The sequence below is a fragment of the Takifugu flavidus genome, chromosome 1 (assembly GCF_003711565.1).
Source record: "Takifugu flavidus isolate HTHZ2018 chromosome 1, ASM371156v2, whole genome shotgun sequence".
Lineage (NCBI taxonomy): Eukaryota > Metazoa > Chordata > Actinopteri > Tetraodontiformes > Tetraodontidae > Takifugu > Takifugu flavidus.
The window spans coordinates 19,835,903-19,853,274 of NC_079520.1; the positions used below are offsets into that span (position 1 = coordinate 19,835,903).

General features: G+C 42.5%; 2 protein-coding genes across 5 annotated transcripts; one reads left to right on the plus strand and one right to left on the minus strand.

Annotated features, from left to right (window-relative positions):
• The first annotated feature begins 53 nt into the window (after window positions 1–53).
• usp22 (ubiquitin specific peptidase 22) lies at window positions 54–11,538 on the plus strand. Of its 2 annotated transcripts, none has more exons than XM_057026095.1 (13): window positions 54–511; window positions 3,116–3,248; window positions 5,767–5,880; window positions 6,278–6,379; window positions 6,954–7,120; window positions 7,194–7,341; window positions 7,632–7,734; window positions 8,883–9,041; window positions 9,128–9,254; window positions 9,325–9,416; window positions 9,793–9,855; window positions 9,937–10,086; window positions 10,160–11,538. In XM_057026095.1, the coding sequence occupies exons 1-13, from the start codon at window positions 392–394 to the stop codon at window positions 10,200–10,202; spliced, it is 1,521 nt and encodes a 506-aa protein (XP_056882075.1). In that variant the 5' UTR covers window positions 54–391; the 3' UTR covers window positions 10,203–11,538. The 2 variants fall into 2 exon arrangements, with proteins under 2 accessions (XP_056882075.1, XP_056882086.1); XM_057026106.1 differs by lacking the exon at window positions 54–511 and adding an exon at window positions 2,955–3,042.
• Window positions 11,539–11,696: 158 nt separating this feature from the next.
• On the minus strand, window positions 11,697–14,504 carry LOC130522126 (tumor necrosis factor receptor superfamily member 13B). Of its 3 annotated transcripts, none has more exons than XM_057026188.1 (5): window positions 14,351–14,504; window positions 13,299–13,428; window positions 12,658–12,774; window positions 12,211–12,486; window positions 11,697–12,148 (listed from the first exon to the last, which is right to left on the minus strand). In XM_057026188.1, the coding sequence occupies exons 2-5, from the start codon at window positions 13,411–13,413 to the stop codon at window positions 12,081–12,083; spliced, it is 576 nt and encodes a 191-aa protein (XP_056882168.1). In that variant the 5' UTR covers window positions 13,414–13,428; window positions 14,351–14,504; the 3' UTR covers window positions 11,697–12,080. The 3 variants fall into 3 exon arrangements, with proteins under 3 accessions (XP_056882168.1, XP_056882152.1, XP_056882159.1); XM_057026172.1 differs by having other exon boundaries at window positions 11,697–12,170; window positions 12,268–12,486; window positions 14,351–14,503; XM_057026179.1 differs by having other exon boundaries at window positions 11,697–12,170; window positions 12,268–12,486; window positions 14,288–14,443.
• Between the last annotated feature and the right edge of the window lie 2,868 nt (window positions 14,505–17,372).

Consider the following 17,372-nt stretch of genomic DNA (forward strand, 5'->3'; position numbering starts at 1 on the left):
GCCAATCATGTGCTTTACTCTGCGCTCATTGGTCTGCTGTTATTAGGGAGGCGGGACTCCGACGTTCCCCGTTTAAGCTACTGTTGAAATTCCAGTGCTAACCAACTTTAGCTAGCTTGCTAATATGTAATTCGGCGAATGAAAGGAAACAAACAGCGACATTCTGGAATTAAATGAATGGTATTCATGTCCAATGGTGGAATATTGGGTGAAAATTGGTGCGTGTTACTGCAAGTAGGACATGTCCAGTTAACCGGTGCGCCGCAATCGGTGGACTACGAACCTGGCAAGCTAGCCAGCCACAGCCAGCCCGTTTGGACCGGGTCTGCGTTGAGGGATTCGCACAGGTTTCACCGCCCAGAGGACGCAAAAACCGGATGCTGTGACTACCATGAGTCCTGCGGGCTGCCCTCATGTCAACAGCTTCAAAGTGGACAACTGGAAGCAAAACCTGAGGGTTATTTATCAGTGTTTCGTGTGGAGCGGTTCGGCCGAGACCAGAAAACGCAAGGTAACACGAGTGACAAAGGGGGGATGGAGTGCTTTGAAGAGACCCTGACGCACAGTACGACACACCGTGTTTGTGTATGTGTGAGCTGCGGTTGCGTGCGTGACAGCTCCCCGCCCTTCTAAAAACACAAACATCCTTCACACGAACGGTTGGTTTCAAACTATCAAATACCACCATCAATACCCGACAGACTAACACGACCCAAAGTGAAACAAGAACTGGTTTCCGAGCCCGCAGTTAGCTTAAACCAGGGACCACACAATAGGTGAAAGAGACTATGTTAATCTGTGCACAGTGTCCGCTGTCTTAACTTTAAACGGCGATTTAACCTTGTTTATGGCATCATTTGAATCGCTAGCAGCCTTACACGGTTTCCTCGTACATGAAGCACTAATTTTATAATGGCAGATGAATTATTTCTGACTGCTAGTATCATGGGGTGGGGGGGACGAGGCATGTAAATGCTGGCACTGTGTGTACTGCATACGTGCTCTATAGCATCATTTAGGGTCTGCATCTGCCCTGTGCAGTGCTGCATGTTCGCGCACATGCACGCTACTCACAGCTGTACTCTGCTGTCTTGGCATCCCTGCTAGCCTGCAGTGTGACTGTTTGCCACAGTAAATGGTTTAAGCATGTGCAGGGTCTCTGCAGTACCCCCCCCCCCCCCTTAACCTGACGATCAGATAAGACTGGTAGATGCCACACACACCCCTGACAGGTGGTTATTCAACTACCTCCCTGTTGTACTCACTGCGCTCTTTTCATATTTCCTCAATATTCAGACTGAATCAGCCCGCTGACCATCTGATGGGTTTTAAAATGTCAGCCTCTTTTCACCGTCAAAGCGTCCATAACTGTGTAATCACGTAAATGGTTGTCCCGAACCTACAGATTAGCAGTGACACTTTGCAGCCGAATTCTTTCTCTGGTGAAAAGAGGACCGACGAGTGAAACACGTGCAGGGTGAATCTTGGTATGATATGCATGGGCCATAAAACAGCTAACACCTGAACAAAGCAACCACAGAGGGACTTGAAGCCATCAGAAAAGAACAGAAGCTCATTCTGAACACTGAGATTATTGTGATGACTCAGGTGGTTTTTCTTGTTGACGGTATTGCCTTCACTTACCGTACATTAGTTTCATCCCAGTCTTTGCATATCGTTCAAACTTTAACATTCTCCTCTCTTCCTCCATTGTCCGCCATTACCCGTCATTGAAAAATGAGACGTTGATATTTGGCGCTGCTATTATAATTAATCATCCCGCAATAGGATACATATTACCATGGCAATATTATGCCTTTTTCACTCTGCCCAAGTAGACTAAATATATCTGCACATGCACAAACCGGCCACCAGTAATGAGACCATGGTGTCGATAAAGCATATGAGTCATTTTTGTTCATGCTCTCACAATGGTGAGTGTTTTCTTTGCCAGTGCTACTGTCTCTACGCCCTTCACAAACAGATATTCTGACTGAAAAGACTCCACTTTAGCCCATTTTCCTCAGATACAGCTTTAGCTCTAAGGCCATAACATCATATAGTGAACCGCCACTGTTACAGAGGTGGTTTGGAAACACTTTACATGCGACTCTATTGGATGAACCTCGCCCACTTCAGGCTGCACTGGGATCACAGTGGGGAAAAAGTCTTAGCTGACGTCAACAAGGGCCATATACTGTAGTATGCGTATGCTTTTGTTATATGTTCTCCTTGCTAATATCTTTCTGAGAAACAGAACCAGAGGCCTGCAGTCCTCGCCGAGTATGTATATGAACGTACTCAGAGTGGACAGAATGTGACTAAAAATCTGTGATGGTCTCTGTGATATATATTTTTTTCACTATTTCTTATAGGGAGGCCTCACGTCAAACTCAAATGAAGTCATTCCCGCCTCCCCATCTTTTCAATTTCCCTACAGGGATGAATAAAGTAAATCTAAATCTAAATCTACACTCATGAGGACAAAATTTAAACCCAGAATTTAAGAAAGTTTTGCAAATTAATCAATGAAATTTTTGTGAAAGCTTAAACCACTAATTTTTAACCAATCCTGTTCACACCGGACAAGACTTGTTCATTTCAGTTAAATAGTGGAAGTAGTTTAATTAGCGGCGTTGTTTCATCTGCTGTAAGGGGGAAAAAAGTCTTGCTTTAAAGCACTTCAGTTGGGACGTCTGACATTTTGAAATGTCAAATACGCAACGTGTGTCCATCAGGAACACTTTCACATGGCAAACTTGGTCATTAATCTGTGAGAGGATGTTCTGCACAAAACAGTTGGAATTATTGTGCAGGAAAAAGTCTCAGGTGGTTGTAAACATCCACTGTGAGAACACTGACAGTGTTCACGTCTGAAAGTTGTTATTCATTGTCAAAAAATTAAAGTGAAACATGCACGTCATGAGGAATTATCTCGGTGCGTTTATCAGCAGAAACAGCACATATTGAAAGTACTGGTATTTTTAATGGCTGCTTTAAAGCTAACCAATGCAATATACCCCAAAAAATATGTTTCCTGAGGTTTGAATGCACATTGTAGTCATTGTTGAGAAGATGAACTCTGTTTTTACTCATCACTTTCGTTCTTTTTCAGGCCAAGTCATGTATCTGCCACATGTGCGGCGCCCACCTCAACAGACTTCACTCCTGCCTTCACTGCGTCTTCTTCGCCTGCTTTGCCAAAAAACACATCCACGAGCATGCCAAGAGCAAAAGACATAATCTCGGTATCTCCCTCTCTCTCTCACACACACACACACACACACACACACACACACACACACACACACACATACACAAGTGCACGCTCTTTCCCAACAGGTGCAGCTGGAGCAGGTTTTGGTGTTGATGTTTTTGTGGTGCAGCAGGTGTCACAACAGACGACCAGACCTGTAATTAGACCTCTTTGCTTGAATGAGCGTGCTCCTACCTCCTAATTACACAAACATTACGCACAACATCTGCATTAACACACTCCAGATACACTGCATCTTATCCCAAAACGATACGCTAAGAATTCTAACCATTTTTGTAGCTTCTGCTTGGGGGTGCTGATGTGTGGTTGGGTGGTTATATATTCTACACACAGGTCCAGCAAAATATTAGAACAGCAGTCCAATGGAGAAACGTTACGCAGTCCTGAGCAACATAATTACGACAAAGATTTGGCCTCATGAGGGATTTGAACGCCACCCGGTGATTTGTCCCGACGCAGCCCATTAGAAAGTCTGTACGCACAAATGAACTTACTAATGAACACGTCACAGGCTTTAATTGGCTTCCTCTGAATCCTCCCCAACATTTTTTTTTTAGAACGCAAACCGCAGATTTATCTCCGCATTGTTTCAACAGGATTATCATTGCAGGCCAGTGAGGAATATGTGAAAGCCTAACACATCATTGGTTTTCATCCGCCTCAGAGTAGTCGCACTCTTCTACCTCTCCCTTTTATTTTCAGGAAGGCAACTATGCTGGTGATGACCTTCTTGGCAACCTAGTGTTTCAGTCCACCGAGTTAAATATCTGCGTCACACAGACAAATAGTGTATCGATTTGAGGAGAGATGTGGGTGTTATATGAACACCAAGTACAGTCAGCTGTTATTTCGCTTCCTCTCTGTGCTGCTCCCACAGGGACTCAGAGCACACAATTATCCAAATACTGCTCAAAAATCACTGCAGTAAAAATGTATCTAGCTGTCAAAATGATACCGCAAGTGCTTCAGGAGGTCATTTGTTTGAGCCGAGCCTCTCAGGGAGTATGTTCCATCAGTCTGTGTTGGGATGTGAGTGCCGATACTGATCCACAGTCTCATACAAATGGCACAACTGCATGATGAACTAGAGAATTTGGACATTTGTAGCATTTTCTACAGATTTGACTGTGGGTTGACTTCCTGCCAGCAGGATATATAAAAAGAGAGTTATCTTGAAGTCGCTGTGATGATTTAAAATAAAATGGCAGATCCCCGAGGATTCACATCCAGAGGGTGCACACTGTGCATTCATGGAGAAAAACATGAATGAGCCGTGACGTTTAGTGCAGAAGGAAAATGCATGTGCAGCTCGCAGCCTTGAAACGCGATTTTAAAACCTTCGCTATTTTGAGTTTGAAGTTCCAAAAGCTGATATTTATACAATGTTTTATTTTACAGGAGCATCGAACAACAGCTCGCTGTTCTTCTCTCCTCTACATAATAGATCTAAGCACCCAGAGCTCCAAGCGCAGAACATTTGGTTTGGGCTTTTTGACGTGTCCCTTTGCTCGGCATTATCTCTTAGTGCAGGAAGACCCCCCTCTAGTGTCTGTCAGTGTGTGTGCACGCGCATGTACGCATACACTGACACTTGCATAATTAGGACGTTATATAGGTTAGCTGATGCTGCTACAGTAACACCGAAGGGGAGAAAAGGGACAGATCTCAGTAGACTAGTTAGGAGGTAATTAAGACATCTTTAACAATCCTCCTAGAATTAGCCTTGGAATCCACAGCCCCTCCCCCTCCCCCTCCCCCTCCCCCTCCTCTTCCCTTCTTCTCCTGCTTTCATTTCCATCACTTTCATCCAACGCTCCCCTTTCGTCATCAATGCTCTATGTAGCTTCATATTAGGCTTGTCTCTGTTTCAGCCTTAATCCTTTTATTTTGCCCTCTTCTTGTTCCCATGGTTACCTGACAACCATATCCAAATTCAGAATTGTCAAATAAACGCATTAAATTTAGCTTAAACCAGCATTCTTCATCAGCTGCCTTTTTAAAACAATAAAATAAAATCCCACCTCTTATTTCTCCAGGGCTTCTTTGCTTGCCCCCTTTACTCCATCCTCCTTATTTTTCTTCACACCTGCAGAGGATGATAGCAAAGCTTGAAGGGAGGTTGTCATGGCAACAGCAAACAGGTAGCTGCAGGCTACAGAGGAAGTGTGGCGGGGGAGATGAAGGCACGTCTGTGAAATATTTTAAACGACTGTGTGAAGCCTCCTTCTCTGACCTATTGACTTCTGGCCAGTCTCTCAGGGCGCCTCCGTGGCAGTCTCACATGTTGTTAACTGATATGCCAGCAGATGGGTACCACAGCTCAGAATCACAAGCACTGTTACAACGTGGCTTGAATAAAAAGACACTTAAAGATAAAGCACGCACAGCCCAGAAGAGCTACACACAGACCTGATACACCGATAAACTGAGGTCTTTTTATTTTTGGTAAAAACCCATACCCTCGTTTATTTTATTTTTTTCATTTTCAGCTATTGACCTGCTGTACGGAGGGATCTACTGTTTTATGTGCCAAGACTACATTTACGACAAAGACATGGAACAAATCGCCAAAGACGAGCAGAGAAAGGCATGGAAAATGCAAGGTATGGTGACCAAACCACGCACTGTACCGCAGCCCCCTTCACACATGCACTGTAACGATGCTATTATCAGGAGTCGCTCTGGAGCAGGAATATGTGAGACCACAAATGTCAGTATTGTCCCTAGTTTGATCCTACTGGCTCTCTACGCTAGCCACCAAGTGATATTCATGCCTGAACTGAACCGAAGAACAAGGTCCATGTTGATCACTGGAGTAGAAGTGTGAAGAATAAGTGATATTTACACGGTAACAAGATCTCTATGTGTTTAAAAGCTTCCCCGTGTGCAGCTTTTCAGATGGTCCTCCATTGCAATCGCTGAATTCAAATCTCTTAACGCTCTCTTTATTTATTTAATATGAACTATTTTAGTAAAATACCTTTTTGTGTCTGTGCACAGGCATAGGGGAGAAGTACTCAACGTGGGAGCCTACCAAAAGGGAGCTCGAGCTGCTTCGACATAACCCCAAGAGGAGGAGAATCACCTCCAACTGTACTATTGGTGAGGCTTTTTTCTCTGTATGTCTTTTTCTCATTCAACTGCGCAGATGAGCTGAAGAGAACTGCTGTGTTGCTGGGACAGGGTCAACTCACTATAACCTAACCGCCCGCACATTTCTTCATGTCAGGGCATGCATGATAACATCGTGATCCAAATGCAAATCACAATGCATAAGGTTCTGTTGAAATTCAGATATGTTAATAAAGCAGGAGTGTTAGGAGTGAAATAGCGTTACTTTATTTCTTTTATTATCCATTTTTTCGGAGCTATCCAAGAGTAAATTGGGACTGAGGGAAGCTGGTGTACACGTAGCACCTTGTAACATCCTGCAGGAATCTAGTTAGGCATCATTAACGCTACTGGCGGTGTCTGAGGCAAGGGAGACTCCAGCTGGGCTGCTCATCTGTGAGGGTTTTACCTTCTTCCCCCACCTTCTGTTTCCTAAATCTAGCAATTTTCCTAGAAACATATTGCCAACATTGCCTCAGGTATATCAGGGACCTGAAAACAATGATCTGTCAAATGTCTTGTCAGCCCTACTTCTCTGTTTCACGTTTTTTTCTGTTTCTGTCAGGCCTGCGAGGTCTGATCAACCTGGGCAACACGTGCTTTATGAACTGTATCGTCCAGGCGCTGACACACACACCCTTGCTCCGTGACTTTTTCCTGTCTGACCGGCACAAGTGTCAGATGCAGAGCGACTCCTGTTTGGTGTGCGAGATGTCGCAGCTTTTCCAGGAGGTAATGTCCATCTCATTTGAAAGAGAAGAACTGTGTTGTCTTTCCCACACCAAATGATGTCTTTCCTCTTCAGTTCTACTCAGGCCACCGGTCCCCGCACATCCCCTTCAGACTCCTCCATCTGGTGTGGACCCATGCTCGTCACCTGGCTGGATATGAGCAGCAGGATGCTCACGAGTTTCTAATCGCAGCTCTTGATGTCCTGCACAGACACTGCAAAGGTTGGATACAGAAAACACCAGGGGTCAAAGTAACAAAAGCCAAAGTACATCTCTTTTTCTGCATTTCATTTAACATAAGTAAATTTAACTTCTTTGTTTCAAACTGAATCCACTGGTCACTTACATCAGTGACCCCTGTTTAAGGTTTGTATTCTACTCTCTTCAAACTGAAAGTATCTACCGTAATCTAGTTTCCACGTCTTGCGCTAAAAATTGTCCAAAATATACAAACACAAGCAAATTAAGCACATGAGCTTTGCATTAATTAAAACACTTTTATTTGTTTACAGATGATAATGGGAAAAAGGCCAACAATCCCAACCATTGCAACTGCATCATTGACCAAATCTTCACAGGGGGGCTGCAGTCTGACGTCACCTGTCAAGTGTGCCAGTAAGTGTGGTCTGCGATGTTTTTTCTCCAGCAGGAAAAACCAAGACCATCAGAGGCTTAACTATATACTATATAGTTCAAAGAGACCTTTTGAGTTCCAGTGTTACACTTTCATCAGTCCCGATTACAACTGCGTGCACCCTCCTGCCGCCATCATTCAAAAGGATACAGAAAAGGCTGGAAAACGAATCTCTTGCTCCATCTGCTGGAAAATGACAGTAATGATTGATTTCTGACACTGGGTGTGAACGTTGCTCTATTATAAGCCAATTGATTATTTATATTCCTCATCAAACTTAATGTGTATCTTTCTTTAAAGGAAAAAGTCAGGTAAAGTCACTGTTTAGATTGTCCTCCAACCTGAATTCATCCAATTGCACTAAAAATCAGTTCTTACCAGGCCATAACCACTATATTTGGATCTACATATTGATTGTTAGATTTACAAAATCACAATGGTAATTAGTGGGTAAAAGTGCAATGGTAACCTAAAGATGAAGACTTAGCAACCATCACCATCATCTTTGGCCTGGAAGTGGTTTAAATCAAATGAAAGATGCTGTGAAAGGATTCTTTAGTATGCTCAGCTGTTTGTCTCCTAAAATCCGGTTTCCAATGTATTATTTGATCACTTCTCATCCCGTTTTTAAAATGTAAGCCTAACCTGGAACAAAGAACAGAGCAAAGAGAAGCTCTCCTCCTTCCCCTCAGCATCAAATGCAGCTGAATCTGTTGAATGGCTGAATAGTAATGAACATGGCTTTCCCCCCCTTCTCGTGAGCTGGAACAGCTTCCATCATGAGATAAACAATTTAATGGTAGAAAAGGGAGGTCTGTGGAAAAGGTCACTGCCTGGTTGCTCAGGTTGCTTATTTTGATCATTCTGAAGTGCCAGCCCCGAGCTGCTGTCTGTTCTCTGTTCAACAGTCCTGTTATCGCCGCTGCCCAGATTACCAAGGCTGCTGCCAACATTAGGAGTTGCCAGAATGAAGTTGAAGCCAATTTATTTTCTATCGCCCTCTCCTTCTGTGTCTGCATTTGTCAGTAAATGAGAACAATGTGTCATTGTGTCAGTAGATCACACCTCAACACACAGCCACTGTCTAAATCTCAACAGCACCTTTGTTTTGTCACCTCTCTTCTCACAGTGGTGTTTCAACAACAATAGACCCTTTCTGGGACATTAGTCTAGACCTGCCAGGCTCCTCCACCCCCTTCTGGCCTCTAAGCCCCGGGGGAGACTCTTCAGCCCTTAATGGAGAGAGCCACGCCACAGGAGCCACGACACTCACCGACTGTCTGCGCAGGTAACTCTTTGTGTGTGAGCACAGGGCGGCTTTTTCTCCGTGCCACAATTTTGTAACTGCAGCGCCTTTCATCGAAACTTTTGTAGGTTTACTAGACCAGAGCACCTCGGCAGTAGTGCTAAGATCAAATGCAGTGGTTGCCATAGTTACCAGGAATCCACAAAACAGCTGACCATGAAGAAGCTGCCCATCGTAGCTTGTTTTCACCTTAAAGTAAGACTTGGCGTGACTCATTCATGTTAAACACTTACATGAAATACATGAATGCTGTTTTTGTTGTTAGAGGTTTGAACATTCAGCCAAACTGCGGCGGAAGATCACAACTTATGTCTCCTTCCCCCTGGAGCTGGACATGACACCCTTCATGGCCTCTAGGTGGGTGTGTCAAATGGATCAAGATCTGTTCTTATCACCAATTGCTGTGTTTTATGTGACACAAGGATCTCCTGGTGTTACACGTTTCAATTGTTGGATGGACAAAGGAAGCTTTTCTGTGCTCTGTCATATCTGTAGCCTAAACATGTCTGGAATATCTGTATTTATTCAAAATAATAAATGTGCTTTAATCCATGCTTATCTGTGCTGATAGATGAGGATGGTGCATTTGGTCACATCACAGAGTAAAATTAGATCATTATTTTCATGGAACTTCGTGGATTTTTATGAATTTCATTTAATTTAACATTGACTTGTGTTTTCTTCCTTCATTTACAAAAATGTGCCATTATAACTAATTTGGGCTTTATTTCAGTAAGGAAAGTCGGATGAATGGACAGTGCCAACAAATTGTGGACCCCTTCAACAATGACAACAAGTAATGCATCTACCAGCAATTTTTCGATTTTATCTATTTCGTGGCAGAAGAATTCTCACAAGTGGCGGCTTCCTGCTTTAGGTACAGTCTGTTTGCAGTGGTGAACCACCAGGGGACACTAGAGAGCGGCCATTACACCACTTTCATCCGGCAGCACAAGGACCAGTGGTTCAAATGTGACGATGCCATCATCACCAAGGCCAGCATCAAGGATGTCTTGGACAGTGAAGGGTGAGCAAGTCTCGGTGCCTTTCCAATTCACCCCCTTCAGTCTGTTTTAATGTCATCTCTATGGCTTGCACAGGTACCTATTGTTTTACCACAAACAGTTCCTGGAGTATGAGTAGTTCCCCTCCTCAGGACAGCCCCTGCCAGAGGAGACCCCAGGGGAAGCGAGGGTTGCAGTAGCGTGCTGAGAGATGCGCTGAGCTGGAGACAAAGACTGACCCTGTATCACAGTCCAGCCACAACCAAAAGACTGAAGGATGGTGAGGATCTGAAAACCGGGGAAGGTTTACTTTACCGCAAATGCTGCTCTTCACCTCCATCCTGTTCCAGTACTCACGTGGCTGCATTTACCGTAGTAGCTCTTGTAGTGAAGAGCAAGGTGGTTCAAGGCAACAGATTTTTTTGTTTTTTTGTTGTTTTCCCAAACAGTGAAATTTTCTTTCTCTCTCTCTCTCTTTTTTTAAATGGCAATATTCAGACAGAAGCACACTCTGACACACACAAACTCCTCTAAATGACCAAATATTTCAAGGATGGAAGTTATTATTTATGCATATGGCTAATTACATTCATTACTTGAGCATTTGTAGTAATTGGACACACTTAAGAATACGAGAGTATAGAGAAAATCTGTTAGTATTTGCCTCTGATGCTGCTTCAGCCACGGGGAGAAACAACACAGCAAATATTCTATTTTTATACATACTGTAATTAAACTGTTTGTTTACAAATTTGCATCTTTCCTGATTTTCGTCGTTTGTCTGTATTGCGTTATTTGCTGTTATGACAGCTCCATTTAGTTTTCCTGTAATTTGCCACAGTGTTTATTTTACCCCACTTAACAGACCTATTGTCCACGTTGAATTTACATGTGGCTGTTTCAGATAAAAATGAAAAAACAAAAGAAAAGAAGCAATGCAAAATAAGGAGACCGTAAAGGGATCAGACGCTGGTCCCACAGTGTTACCGCCGGCCGCATGTCGCTATAGTTTTGGTGTGTGTGAACATTTGTGAAAGATAAAGCTCAGTCTAAGTGGGGTTGCGTAAAAGTGTTTGTGTGCGTGTGTGTGTGAGAGAGAGAGTGAGTGTCGTGGAAAGGAGAAAGAGTCTGTGTGTTCCTTTTTGTATGCACGTGTGTGCATATTTATCGTATGTTCGTGTACTGAATCAGTACTTGCATTCAGCATGCCATCTGAGCTGGGTATCACAGTTTGGTAGGATGTTTTTTCATGTGTTAATGATGTATGTAAAGGTATATACAGTATATGTACAGTTTGTATGTAAGAGACATGGTGAAACTTCAAGTGGGTTAAGTTGTCCTCTATTGCTGGATCAGAGGGTCGTAATCAAACCGTTTCTTCATTCCTTGCGCACACGTGTACCTGCTGCAAGAACTGGACACAATGATTGAAAAACACATAAATAAAGGAAAATCTATATCTGTAAAAAAAAAAAGGTTTGGCCTATTTGTTCTTCGCACCGAGCACTCACACAAAAAGCTACATGCTGGACGATGAAATATGTTGCCCACCAGATGTGCTTTGCTAAAAATAAAGTTTTATTAGTATCCACATAACATCCATACGGCCTATGATTTAGCAAACTGGGCCTCGTCGGTTTTGGAAAACCAAACATTTTATTCTTTAATTAAAATAATGAAAACTTTCTAATGTCGGCTTCATGGAGGCCAACCTAGTCCTTATTACATTTTAAGGTAATATTGATTGATGTGTGAATCTCCAAGCTGAGTTTATTGCTCTATTGCACATCTTCATCAGATCGGGCCTCAACTGAAACCAATAGCGGTGCCTGACACATAGTTGACAGTCCGAGACCTTCTCATCCCACAACGGACGCTTGTTGCAAAACAGCTTCAGAGGTAGGAATGTTGACCTCTGTCTGGAGAGGCCCTCCATTTTTGACCTGAGCTCTTTGGAAGACAGGGTAAAGGGAGAAGGGTGCCCTCAGCGACATGTCGTGACCATGGCTGAGTGCCTTCAGATCAGGAAAACAGTGGACGCACACGCAGGTCTCAGTGGGGCTGGAATCGTCGGACTGGTCATAGCTGGTGGGATGGTCAGAATTAACTGAAAAATCCAGAAAAGAACAAACACAATCATCACTGACCTGGAAGCCACGGTGATGAGCTTGTGGTGAGCTCATGGTTAACTTGGGAGCTCTGACCTGGTTGGCTAACTTCCTGGCAAAGTGGGACAGCACACTCCTTGGATCTTGAGTTCCTGGAACCCTTGAGAAAGACAACCAAGGCCAGCGACAGACTGGAAACCAGCAACACCAAACTTACGGCCAGAAGGGGGTACAGCAGGAGGGTGGGTTCTTCCAAGCGTGTCACTACTCTGGATTCCAAAACAGGAGAAGTGATGGTGGTGGTGATGACATCAGCTGTCAGGGGAGGAGGTGGAGATGTGGGAGAGGGGATGCAGATGTTCTCAGTAAAGATTGTTACAGTAGTCGAGAAAGACAGGAATAAAGGTCAGCAGCAGTCTGAGAGCAAGACCAGCATTTGACCAGCATTACGTCCAGTCAATCGTGATCTTGATGGTTGGTACTCACTGCGGCAGTGCTCCCAGCACTCAGCAGGATGTCTGCCACAAATCTCCGTGCACATCAGGCACTTCCTCAGGAGCCCGTCATAATAGTGGCCGGGCTGCGCTTTACACTGAGCAGACTCTGATGCAGCGGGACAAGAATTAGATTAATATTCTTGATTGACTTTTTTTATTATCTAACAACAGTCATAATTAAAGGAAAAGTCTGAAAAGGGTCTTAAAATATTGCAAAAACATTAAATAGTAAAGTTGTTAGAGACAATTCTTCTTCTTCCAGAAATTAATATAAGTGCATTAATAAATTGTTCTTGAAACTGGGCTTTAGAGAAATAGTCTCAGATTATTTCAGCTTTTTTCCAAACAAATTTACAACATAATTGTCAAACTATTGTGAAGAAAAATAAGATAAGCTTCAAGACTTGAAATGTCTGATTCTATGGAAGAAACTGGTGGAGCTCAATATAGGACACATGCAGCAAATAAACTTCATGAAAAGAAACTTAATCAAGTCTTTTTTTATCAAATCAAATGAGCACACAAATGACCAAATCAAACAGCCAAGCATCAATAATCCGAATGGTGCTTGTGTCTTACAGTCGTGTGAAGTCGGGGCGTGTCACAATTGTGTGAGTGGTTTCTACTCACGGCAGTAAATCTTGCACCTGGACATGATAGGCTCTCGCTTGCATTCCGTATCACAGTGCATACATCTTTTGATCAGGATATCCCAGTATTGACCTGAGCGACACTCGGACGCCATCAGCAACAGCGACGCCTGCATGACAACAGTCATCCTTTGTTACTTTTACTTTTAGTTTCATCGGTATGGAGCAATAAGTCCAAAGTGCTGTCAAAAACAGCTTGTAATAAAGCAGAATTAATGGAAAATAAACATTGATTAAAACCCAGAACCTTCATGCATTAAGGCAGCATTTCCAATCTCTACAGACATGTAAAGTGTTTCTTCTTCAGATGTTTTTTTTTTTTCTCTTTTATGAAGATATTAGCCTATTTAATAATTATAGCCAAGTGATTTGGATGTGGAAGCGAAACCTTCAGTGAGGCCCACAAATCAACTGTGGGAAGGAAATTGAGTTCGATTGATCTGCGCATAATGTATGAACAGTGATCTTAAGCTGGATTGGTGTGCGTTTAAGTCTCATTTAAAGCATGTGCAGCGTGCAGAAAAATCAGAGCTCAAGTTCCAGCAGCAAGAAAAAGTGTCCGGCTTTTAAGAAATGATGTCTTTGTTCTCAAAATCTGTCCTCTACGCTCCGCTGAGCTCCAAATCACTCAGCTGTGAAAGACATACAGATCTGAGCATCTTCTGCCTCCCTACACACACACACACACACACACACACACACACACACACACACACACACACATTCATGCCACCTCAGGGGGGATACCCTTACAGTTCAAGTACAGGTAATTTTACACACTCTAAACTTTAAAAAAAAAAGTTTTGTTTTTTAAAAAAATATTTTTGTTATTGTCCAGATGTCATCCCTACATTTCCTCATTAATCTGTTTATTCTGATGTGTTAAAGCTTCATAAGCTTCTGTTCTCTCTGAGAAACCCTTTATGCTGGTGGCAAAGTTCATAGTTGATTTAATGGTTCAATTCCCACCTGTGAATCCTGAAAACACGAGCTTTGGTGAGCCGCTGAGGCAACATCCAGAGGGAAACTCACCTAGAGCAGTGACGATGATGAGGTCTGAAGGCTGAAGAGGAGACTGGAAGCTCATTTGTGTGAGCTTAGGTCTTGATGTGGGTCTCCCCTCCCCTTACGAGTGAAAGTCAGCTCATCCTTTGAGTGTCTGAGTTCAGAGGGAGCTCCCGCCCTCTCAATGCACCTTCTGTGTTCATGCGAAACATCTTTTACTTCCATATATGATAAAGAAAATGAAATAAATTTTGTTTAAAATGCTGAATTCATAACCTCACCGTGGTGTCTTAACAGGAGATGCTCCTGAGTAGCCACGTTTCACACACAGCTGGTGGGTCATGTTGTTTGGTGAATAAAATGTTCGTACCTCTGAACATTTTGTTCCATTTTGGGTCCATTTGTTTGTCAGAAATGAGAATAACTCTGACAATAAAGTCAAAGTCTAAACTGACTGTGTTTCAGAGATTAGTACACTTTCTCACCAACAGTGTGAAACTGTTGGGCAATTCCACCACATGTGTTTTCCTCTCCAGTGAGCGCTGACATCTCTGAGTTTCAGCTCTGCTCTCACAGGAGCTGTGATCTTTCACTTTTGCTCCCGGGGTGGTCGTGAGTGAACACCTGAAGATGCCGAACATGACAGAACTGGGGCCTATTTTGAGCCAGCTGCATCTTGTTTCAAAGAACATTTTGATAGTTAAAAAGTATAATTGGGGATGTGATGGAAAGAAATTATATAAAAAAAAGATTTAAATCTCAATCTTTGTGTGATATTCAAGCAAACTCTGCCGAACAGCTGCTGGTTGATGCCGGAACTGGTGGGCCAACGAATCTTTTCAAGGTGTTAGTTTTGTTTTGAGGCCGTTCAAAAGGCAGTTCTCCATCTGGAGAGCAAGCAACTACCTAACGAGGAAAGGAGCTTCAAGAGGTCTCTACAACTTGAGTCCACAAATGACACACAACTGTCTGTATACAGTGACTCTGCTGACCATACCTGCATATCAGAGCAAAAACCAAAGGGTGGGGTTTAAATGATTGGACCCCGATCTCAGACTGTATCGAGGCACAGATCTGGGGAGCAAACTGAGAAGTTGATTATGAGGAAGCAGAATAATAATGATGACTTGGAAACATGTTGAGTCATACAGTGAAACCAACTTTTCCTGCTCATTTGCTATAGTGGAGACTGTTGTGTGGACTGAGTCAAACCAGTATGACATCTAGGTTTATTCACTCATTTATTCACTCATTGTCGTCATTTAGATTAAAATGTCAAGACTGTGAAAATAGTGGAGAGCCTATTCCCTGCTGTAAGTTTGTCATGTAAATTAATTATTTATAGTTGCGCTTCAAGTTCTTTCTAAAATCAGCAGATATTTGGACTAAAAAACGTGTCAAAGTAAGGCAATTAAAATCATTAATTGTGCCTCATCAAAGCATCAAAGAAGCTAAATGTGAAAAAGCATGATCAGAAAAATTCACTACAACAATGGGTTGAAGGAAGCTCACAAAGGCAATTAGGAATACATATATAAATAATTTCAGAATAAATAAGATCTGATTATTTCATTGTTTAGGAGGGGAAGAAAAGAATCTTTGCGAAACCACAAGGGAGTAAGGAGTTGTTTGTGCAGCCTGAGTCACAACTCAAACCAGCCTTCTTCAGAAACCTGAAGACCCAGAATAGACTGCAGGTGGGTAGTCAAATTTACAAAGAGAAAAAAGGAAGCCACTTCACATGAGTGAGAACAGAACACTGTCGAACTCTGATAGCTTCTAAAAATTTGGAATGCTAAATTGACATTGGCATTGAGTACAAATGGTTGTGAGAAATGATTGATGCCATTGAACGGAGATTGGAGAGAAGAAAACAAGCTGTGTTTAAATCGGTTGTTACCGTGGCTCCGAAAATACAAGACTGAAATAGGCCATTCCCAAAACACTCCAAAATGCTGCAAAAATGTAACAAAATACAAGATATTTGTGTTTGGTTTTATTAAAACAAACAAACAAAAACAATAAAAATCATATTTCGGTTCGCTGACAGTTTAAGTTGAAAATGCAAAAAAAGAAAATCAAATCTTGATGGTGAAAATGGCGAACATTGACGCAATATCAGCATCTGTCCCCTAGATGGCGACAGCCCGCACCAATAAAAAGTTATTCGGAAATATTCATATGTTGAGCAATTATGGGTAAGTCTTAAGGTGGTGTATAATAAGGTAGTGTGTTTCTACCTGTTGAAAGATTGTATTGTTTTCATGTCTAATTATCACAAAGTAGATTTTTTTGTTTGTTTGCCTTGTATGGCGTTTCAGCAACAATAGCTCAGATAAAGTAGTTTCCATCTTTCTTGTAACAACGGTCACCTTTGAATCTTTGACTGAAATACTTTCTTTGCAATTCATTATTCTGGGCTGTAAATACTGTTGTATAGGCTGATTTTTGATCGGACTCCTTAGTCCATGCCAAATCCTATACGTAACGGAGCAGTTTAAAGATTTTCCAGGTGTTATCAGAGACATTTGTTTTGGTTATTGAAAAGGTCAGGCTACAAACACAGATGCTGGATCTACTGCACTGACCCATTCTGATAAATCTATTGTGAGCTGCCCAGTGATTGACGGCTGCGTACTCTGACCTTTTTTACTTTGGCATTCTTCAGACTATTTAAGTGGCCAGATGCTGGTGGATAAAAACAAAGCGTTTACTCTTTACTTGTGTAATTATTTTCTATTTTCCACCCTCTCGCCTGCCACCAATGTTACAAAAACCCACACACATCACAATATCACCCTTTTTTCTGAATAATTAGCTGTACCATGTGGCGTGGCACTGTTGTGGAGGCGAGTCAGGTGTGAGGCAGAATCAGAAGTGATATGGTGGAAACTTTGTTGCAAAGTAGGCTCCTGTGTGGAAGATGATCAGTCAGAACTTACATAATGTACAAAAATAGAAGGAAAACAGCAACTGTACAGATCTGTGACGTTGTAAGACTGGTAAAAATGTATGCTCAGCCACAAAGGGCACAACATTATTTCAAACT